The sequence below is a fragment of the Tachyglossus aculeatus genome, chromosome X4, assembly GCF_015852505.1.
Source record: "Tachyglossus aculeatus isolate mTacAcu1 chromosome X4, mTacAcu1.pri, whole genome shotgun sequence".
Lineage (NCBI taxonomy): Eukaryota > Metazoa > Chordata > Mammalia > Monotremata > Tachyglossidae > Tachyglossus > Tachyglossus aculeatus.
In genome coordinates, this window is record NC_052098.1 from 25,657,790 (window position 1) to 25,667,434 (window position 9,645).

The 9,645-nt window shown below is 42.5% G+C and overlaps 1 protein-coding gene across 1 annotated transcript in view; it reads right to left on the reverse strand.

The window, feature by feature from the left end:
- The window catches only part of LOC119947866 (FRAS1-related extracellular matrix protein 1-like), a 38,193-nt gene extending 28,801 nt beyond the window's left edge, over nucleotides 1-9,392 (reverse strand). Inside the window, exons 1-2 of the mRNA XM_038769520.1 lie at nucleotides 9,353-9,392; nucleotides 8,552-8,694 (exon numbers count right to left, since the gene is read on the reverse strand). Coding sequence (XP_038625448.1) covers nucleotides 8,552-8,694; nucleotides 9,353-9,392 — 183 coding nt within the window. The remainder of the gene's footprint in view (nucleotides 1-8,551; nucleotides 8,695-9,352) is intronic.
- Nucleotides 9,393-9,645: the final 253 nt, after the last annotated feature.

Below are 9,645 nucleotides of genomic sequence, written 5' to 3' on the forward strand. Positions count from 1 at the left end.
TCACAAAATAGCCAAGATACGCCCTTTCCTCTCCATCCAAACTGCTACTGCGTTAGTACAATCACTCCTCCTATCCTGCCTAGATTACTGCATCAGCCTCCTTTCTGACCTTCCAACCTCCTGCCTCTTCCCACTTCAGTCCATGCTTCACTCCACTGCCCAGATTATCTTTATAAGAAATGTTCAGGGCATGTCACCCCCCTCCTCAAAAATCTCCAGTGGTTGCCTATCCACCTCTGTATCAAACAAAAACTCCCCACTATTGGCTTTAAAGCTCTTCTTCACCTTTCCCCCTCCTACCTCACCTCCCTTCTCTCCTTCTACATTCCAGCCTGTTCACTCTGCTCCTCTGGTGCTAACCGTCTCACTGTGCCACCATCTCACCTGTCTCGCCGCCGACCTTCGGCCTGGAATGCCCTCCCCTCTTCAAATCTGCCAATCAGTCTTCCTGCTTCAAAGCCATACTGAAGGCACACCTCCTCCAAGAGGCCTTCCCAGACTAAGCCCCACTTTTCCTCAGCTCCCACTCCCTTCCGCATCACCCTGACTCACTCCCTTTGCTCTTCCCCTTCTCCCTGCCCCACAGCACTTATGTATATATGTATATAATCTATAATTCTACTTATTTATATTGATACCTGTTTACTTGTATTGATGTCTGTCTCCCCCCTCTAGACTGTGATCACCTTGTGGGCAGGGATTGTCTCTCTTTATTGCTGTATTGTATTTTCCAAGCACTTAGTACAGTGGTCTGCACACAGTAAGCACTCAATAAACATGATTGATTGAATGAATGAATGAAGATAACAGGTTGGACAAAGTCCTTGGCCCCCTTGGAGCTCACAGTCTAAGTCAGGGGGAGAGCATTCATTGATTCCCCATTTTACAGATGAGGAAACTGAGGCACAGAGAAGTTAAGTGACTTGCCTAAGGTCACACAGCAGGCAAGTGGCAAAATTGGGATTAGAACCCTGGTCCTCTTACTGCCAGGTCCATGCTCTTTCCACTGGGCCATGATTCTCCTCATTACATGGCAATGTCAAGGCATAGTGATGTTGTCCATTTTCTGAAGTGGGGTGAGGCCACTGGACAAAGACATGGACCCAAGCCCTTTGTACAGTGCTCTGCACACAGTAAGCACTCAATAAATACCACTGATTGACCGGAGTGTCCAACTTGAGAATAGACCTTTATGATTACCCTTCCCCTTAGATGCACTACTGCCCAGAGCCTCATTCATTAATTCATTCAATTGTATTTATTGAGCGCCTACTCTGTGCAGAGCATTGTACTAAGCGCTTGGGAAGTACAAGTTGGCAACATATAGAGACGGTCCCTACCCAACAGCGGACTCACAGTCTACAAGGGGTAGACAGACAACAAAACAAAACATATTAACAAAATAAAATAAATAGAATAGTAAATACGTAGAAGTAAAATAAACAGATTAATAAATCTAAGCCTCCTTTGGCTACTGCAAAGCATGGGTTATGGGCAGGAAACATGCCTACCAACTCTGTTATATTATACTCTTTCGAGCACTTATTACAGTTCTCCCCCCACAGTAGGCGGTCAATAAATAACACTGATCGATCGATTGATTGATTGATGGGCTGCTGTTACACTCCTAGTTACTCTGGACTGGACTTGAGGTTTCTCCCCAGGATATATAGCTACTCCGAGGCTGAAGGAAATGGCTGGCAGCAGCAGTAGCAGGGATCCCAGCCCAAATTGCAGGGATTTGTGGAGTAGAGGCAGCCCAGAGGCAATAGCAGGGCTGCTCAGGAGTGGAAGAGGCTTCTCATATGGGCGTTCAGGAGATTCTCGCCACGGCAAGGACTAGGCAGGTAGCCACCTGCCTCCTCATCTAACATAAAAGTGACCTTCACCCCCTAGATCCATACCGGCTGCTAAGCTCTTAGTGACTGCCTCAGTCCTTGCCGCATATTTGCAAAGACTATGATGTACCAGAATCTGGAATCCAAGTTTGTTTCTTCAATTTTTTTTTATGTCAACACTCACACTCCCTCAAGCAACGGTTAGTGTTTCAAATCCAATGCAGGGTTAAGTTATTTTGCACCATATGGTACATAATTGAATACCCTTGCATTGGTCTCTCTGAGTCTTGTCATTCTATATTAAACCAGTAATTCAGAGCAGCATATGTCTAGTACCATCATTAATATAACCTCCCTAAATTTGAAAATAAATTCATACATTTGTGGGTTTTTTAATGCAAAAGTGGTAGCATGGCCCTACATTACTGAGACTTCATTAGAGCCACAAAAAGGTATGGCATTTTTACTCATTTTATAAAGTATGTCAGTGCTGAAAAATAAAGTGATCCCTTCCAAAAAAAAAATGCATACCTTCAGTGATGTGTTATCTTGAAATTTACTGACTGGTTTCTTCCATGACTTGCTAGTCTGCAAAGTTCATAGATTCCCTTAAGAACTTCATAAACACTGTGTGAATGAGTTGGTATTTAGTCTATTGTTCAAAATGTATTTAATAAGAAAACAATAGAGAAGCAGCATGGCTCAGTGGAAAGAACACAGGCTTGGGAGCCAGAGGTCAAGGGTTCTAATCCGGGCTCTGCCATTTGTCAGCTGTGTGACTTGGGGCAAGTCACTCAACTTCTCTGGGCCTCAGTTACCTCTTCTGTAAAATGGGGATTAAAACTGTGAGCCCCACTTGGGACAACCCAATCACCTTGTATTGTCCCCCCCCGCACCAGTGCTTAGAACAGTGCTTTGCACATAATAAGCACTTAACAAATGCCATCATTATTAATAGTTATTGTGGCTTTGAGGAAGCACTTTTCCAATTTTTGTATTTATTCTTTATTTTTTGCTATGTATCAGTAAAACATTTTTCAAGCACGAGGTTTTTCAATCATAAAGTACATTTCTTTAACAGTATCTTGAATGATGTGGTTTTATGTTTTTACATGTTCACATATATCTAGCTATACTCCTATAATGTAAATAAATATATCCAGGTCCTTTCCTACTCCAAGATGCTGTTGACAATGACACAAAGGTCATTCTCGAGTATATATGAGGCTGAAAGTATCAATATATGCCTATCTGATCTTTCCACTTGGTTGCAGGTAGAATTTAAACTACTCAAACATTTAAGGTAATAAAGAAGTACCAGATTCCATTTCTCCATTGTGAAAGATATGTACTGTTTCCAGCTCCAGTCTTTCATACCTAAGGAACTACTGTCTGGAATCATGGAAATGAGGAATCAGAGTAGAAAATGCACAGCAAATAAGGCAAAGCCAGAAAGACAGTTTGGAATTTAACGGGGCCATGGGAGAAAATAGCCCTGGTATCTGAGTGATGGAGAAGAGGCCCAGCATCAGTGGAGCCCAGAGAATGTCATGATTGCAGGCCATGATCGGGAGAAATATGAAAGGAAGGCAGGTTCATGACAGGGGAAATCTTAGCAATCCACCATAGGTCATCCTGGATAGTTGGGGTTGCCAGTACACCTCAAATAGAGTGTACTGAATCCAATCTCTTACCTGTTTTAAGTACCACTTCCCATGAAGCATCATGGAAAAGAAAGAGTGCTATTTTCAGTCTGAGTTAGAAAGGTCTTGCCCCTTTGCCTTGAATAAATGAGTCAGGTTCAAGTAGTACTGCCAGCAAACAGCTAGACCTTAAAGGCTGGGTTTCAAGAATGCATGCCCATTCCGGGACCCCCTAGGTGGAAACTGTCCAGAAGCAAATTGGAAAATTTTCCAAAATAAACAAATAAATGTCAACCCTACATGCTGAGCATAAGGCCTGGTCAGACCACCCACTCTTTTAAATGAAATCGTTGCTTGTCAACTTTCCTGTACCTAATTACCTGGACCAGCTTTTGGGAGACTGTGTTTTTTCCAAGTGTAGCTGACAATCATGCTTTATATGGTTAATTTCTATGGAAGCAGAAGCACCAAATTCACAGCTAGAGCCTTTTCCATTTTCCTTATCATCATTTATAGTATTTAAGGAAAGATATACCTGAGGACATTTTAAAATGCCTCAGCCACCAGATGTCCTTTATCATCATCATTCTGAAAGGTATTTATTGAACACTTCCTGAGTTTCCTTTCAGTATGTTAAAAACTTAGCTTCCCTCTTCCTAAAAGCATGTCATTTCTCCTCGAAGTTTTCTTTTTCATTCCTTCAAGTAATGAAACAGCATCTGAAAAATGTACTCATTCTCATTTCAGTGATGCACTGGAAATTAGCGTTTCAGTAAACACATATTTTGAGATCTAAAATGAGATTCTTTAACACTTAATGAACATTCGACATGGAAGACGGAATATAAGGCTCAGCTTTTTCGATTTTAAACAATGATAGTATTCCGCCAGTGCACTTTGATTCATTGTGGAGTTTGAGTACTGATCTAGAAGTATCATTGGCCAGCCAAGAATGGCTTCCTAATATTCTTATGTTCTTAAAAATGTTGATAATGTTCTATATAGAAATAGGAGCTTAGCATGTACTCCTCAAAGTCAAAGCTCTGCACAGATGCAACACAAGTATCAGTGAGTCTTACTAATCTCTGTCACTCTTTTATAAATATTTACCTATCTGATCTATCAAACCAGTTTATGTACAGACGGGTCTTCAGCACTAATTTGAACCAGGATCCTCACACTGGATTTTGACAGATAGACAACAGGAGGTCAAATGAAGGATGAGGGAAGAAATTAGGTAGTAGTTCCTCAAGCAAGTGTATTCCACTTTGCTTCTTATAGCACACATCAGTCAATGATATTTATTGAGTGTTTACTGTGTGCCAAGCACTGTACTATGTTCTTAAAGAGTACAACACAACAGAGTTGGTAGGGTACACACATCCCTAGCTGTCTCAGTTCCCACCCAGCACCCACTTCCCTAAGATTCTGGATTCTCTGCCACCCACCCCCCTAGAAGCAGCGTGGCTCAGTGGAAAGAGCACGGGCTTGGGAGTCAGAGGTCATGGGTTCTAATCCCTGCTCCACCATTTGTCTGCTGCGTGACCTTGGGCAAGTCACTTAACTTCTCTGTGCCTCAGTTCCCTCATCTGTAAAGTGGGGATTAAGACGGTGAACCCCACGTGGGACAACCTGATTACCTTGTATCCCACCCAGTGCTTAGAACAGTGCTTGACGCATAGTAAGTGCTTACCAAATACCATAATAATAATTATTATTATTACTCTGGCCCTTTAGTTAGAGTCTTCCTCCTAACAGAATCAATCAATCAATCAATCAATCGTATTTATTGAGCGCTTACTATGTGCAGAGCACTGTACTAAGCGCTTGGGAAGTACAAATTGGCAAAATATAGAGACAGTCCCTACCCAACAGTGGGCTCACAGTCTAAAAGGGGGAGACAGAGAACAAAACCAAACATACTAACAAAATAAAATAAATAGAATAGATACGTACAAGTAAAATAAATAAATAAATAAATAGAGTAATAAATATGTACAAACATATATACATATATACAGGAGCTGTGGGGAAGGGATGGAGATAAGATGGGGGGATGGAGGGGGGACGAGGGGGAGAGGAAGGAAGGGGCTCAGTCTGGGAAGGCCTCCTGGAGGAGGCGAGCTCTCAGCAGGGCCTTGAAGGGAGGAAGAGAGCTAGCTTGGCGGATGAATGGCAAAGACTACATCGAACGTCAGAAAGAAGTGGAGGGATAAGATTCTGGAAATTAGTCAATCGATCAATCATATATATTGAGTGCTTATTGTGAGCAGAACACTGTACTAAGTGCTTGGGAGACGACAGTATAACAGAGTTGGTAGACATGTCCCCTGCCCACAAGGAGTATACAGTCTAGAGGGGGAGACAGACATTAAAATAAATAAATTGCAGAAATGTACCTAAGTGCTGTGGGGCTGAGGGTGGGGTGAATATAAAGTGCTTAAAGGGTACAGATCCAAGTCAAGAAAATTTGGTAAAGCTTTTCAGCCTTTATAAGTCCTTGCTGATGCCTGTGAAGATGATGTCAATGATAATGATGACAATGCTGTCCATCATCAAACAGATCACCACCTTCCCCATCTTCAAAGTCCTACTTAAATCATATACTCCCTTCCTCCAGTATCTCCTATGCGCTTGGGTCCATACCACTTAAGCACTTTGACATCCCATCCCCAGCCCCAAAGAACTTGTGTTCATATCCTTGTACTCTCCCATTTCTCCTATCTTTAATTTATAATAATCAATCAATCGTATTTATTGAGCGCTTACTGTGTGCAGAGCACTGTACTAAGCGTTTGGGAAGTACAAGTTGGCAACATATAGAGACGGTCCCTACCCAACAGTGGGCTCACAGTCTAGAAGATAATATAATAATAACAATTTGGTATTTGCTAATCACTCACTATGTGCCAAGCACTGTACCAAGCAATGGGGTGGAGACCAGATAATCAAGTTGGACCCACTCCTGTCCCACATGGGACTCGTAGTCTAAGGGAGGGAGGAAAGGTACTTACTTCTTTTAATGTCTGTCTCCTCAACTAGACTGCAAGCTGCTTGTAGGCAGGGGTCATAACTACCAAGTCTATTGTTTTGTACTCTCTCAAGTGCTTAGTACAGTGCTCTGTACCCAGAAAGCACTCAATATCATTGATTGATCTACTGACGACAATGATACCAACCTAGGAAAAAAGCCACTTTAACTTAAATTCATCATTAAAAATATGGAATATTTGTTTTAAGAAACTGCTAAGTATGTGACTTCCTACCATTCAGAGGATCCTGTTTCTTAGACTCATAAGTTAATATGAATACTACTAGAGAAGTAACGTGGCTCAGTGGAAAGAGGAGTCAGAGGTCATGGGTTCAAATCCCAGCTCTACCAACTGTCAGCTATGTGACTTTGGACAAATCACTTGACTTCTCTGTGCCTCAGTTACCTTATCTGTAAAATGGGGATTAAGACTGTGAGCCCCCCGGGGGCAACCTGATCACCTTGTAACCTCCCCAGCGCTTAGAACAGTGCTTTGCACATAGTAAGTGCTTAATAAATGCCATCATTATTATTACTATCTTTTTAATGGTGTTTGTAAAGCACTTACTATGTGCCAGGCAATGTACTAAGTGCTGGGGTTGATCAAGATTATCAGGTTGGACACAGTCCATGTCTCCCATGGGGCTCACAGTCTTAATTCACCCTTTCCTTTCCATCCAAACTGCTACTACGTTCATCTAAGCATTCATCCTATCCAGCCTTAATTACTGAATCAGCTTCCTTGCCGACCTTCCTGCTTCCTGTCTCTCCCCACTCCAGTCCATACTTCACTCTGCTGCCTGGATCATTTTTCTTCAAAGCCATTCAGTCTATCTTTCCCCACTCCTCCAAAACCTCCAGTGGTTGCCCATCCACCTCTGCAACAAACAGAAACTCCTTACCATAGCCTTCAAAGCACTCATTCACCTTGCCCCTTCCTACCTTATTTCCCTGATTTCCTACTACAATCCAGCCTGAACACTTTGCTCCTTTAATGCCAACCTATTTCCTGTACCTTGATCTCCTCTATCTCACTGGTGAACTCTCGCTCACATTCTGACTCTGGCGTGAACGTCCTCCCTCTTCATATCTGGCAGATCATCACTCTCCCCAGCTTCAAAGCCCTATTTAAAGCACATCCCTTCCAAGAGGCCTTCCCTGAATAAGCCCTCATTTCCTCTTCTCCCACTCCCTTCTGCACTGCCCTTGCACTTAGATTTGCACCCTCCCTCAGCCCCACAGCACTTTTTTACATTCCCATAATTTATTTATTTGTATTAATGTCTCTATCCCCCTCTAGACTGTAAGCTCATTGTGGGCAAGGAACTTATCTTCTAACTTTGTTACATTGCACTCTCCCAATCATTTAGTATAGTTATCGCAAAGCGTCCAATAAATTATTGATTGATTGACTAATCCCCATTTTACAGATAAGGTAACCATGGCACAGAAAAGTTAAGTGACTTGCCAAGGTCACAAAGCAGACAAGTAGTGGAGCCAGGACTAGAATCCAGGCCCTCTGACATTTCTGTCTTAGATGGCCGAGGTAGTAGAGATAAGACCCATGAATTCCTCACTGCCATGATAGAATTCAAAAAGCACCTTCATGTTGGTTTGCGGGTTCAGAGACGCTGAAGTAATAAGATGACCACTACATGTCTTTCCTCAAAGATGACGACAGGGCTAAAGTGATCTGTCAGTGGGGCATTCATTCATTGGCTTGCACCCAAGGGTGCTCAGTTGAGGGGCGGCCACTCAGGCAGCAGCAGGATCAGAGGAAGAATGTTGAAGAGGCAGCAACAGGGAAATGCTCTTCCACAAAATGCTGTGCATGACTCTGTGGTTTTACACTGTGTATGTGGTGTGACATGATGATGGTTGGTAAGTACATTGTGCTGTGCGTGCAGCTTGACATGTGCACAACTTGACATGCTGGCGGTAGTTAGAACATGGTGGGCAACCATGGAGTGCCAAATGCCTGAAGCAGAGCCTAGATGGGAGTCTGCATACCTGAAAAGGCCCCCAAAATGTCCTCTTACCTGTGGCTCTGAGAGGTTAGGAGGATCATGGCTGTCATACAGGACAAACTCAAAGGAATCCTCAAAGATTTCCCCACCAAGGTGATGATAGTAAATAATACCATGGAAGAGATCCCTCTGAAGGAAGCCAGAGACTGGATAACCTGCCAGGACACAGAACGCCATGTATTTTACAACACTGTCCATGACATCTAGTTCAATTATATCAGGTTCATCTTTACCAATAAATTCATTCATTCAATCGTATTTATTGAGCACTTACTATGTGCAGAGCACTGTACTAAGCACTTGGGAAAGTACAGTACAACAATAAACAGACACATTCCCTGCCCGCAATGAGCTCTGTCAGATATACCTAATAGGGCTCCTAGAAAAGTGCCTGCACCCGGTGTGCGCTCACTAAACATAAGCTAAATAAAATATACCATAGTACATGTGATGACTTAGAAAACTACTGTATAGAGCTGCCCTCGTGACTCAAGACTAACTCTAACTGTACTGATGGTGAGTGTCGGTCTGAGAGATGATTGATGAATGACAGACCATCTCTTCAACATCATGTACCTCTTGCAATAACCGCAATGCTAACAATAGTATTTTTAAGCACTTATGTGAAAGTACTGTTTTAGATACAAAATAAACAAGTTGAACACAGTCCCTGTCCCACATAGGGCTCACCAAGTAAGAGGGAGGACAGGTATTGGATCCCCATTTTATAGATGAGGAAATGGAGGTACAAAAAAGTGAAGCATCTTGCCCAAGGTCACATGGCAAGTGGCAGAATCTCATTTTATTTCCTACTCACACTGCCTGGCTCTACTTTCATTTCTTCTTCTTTCATGTCCCGATCTTCTCAAAGCACACCCAGTCCTACAAAAATCCTACATCTGTGTTCCTAGAGGACTTTACATTGTGAAACAAATGGGTTACAGAAACCATTGATTCAATAGGAAGTAATGGGTTATAATATAGATGCTTCAAAGATACCACCATGAGTGACATTTTCTGATACAAACGTTGATGTTATCATTTTACCCTTGATCTGCACTTTGGGAATCCCTGGTAGAACTTTCCTTGCATGTTGGATCTATTTG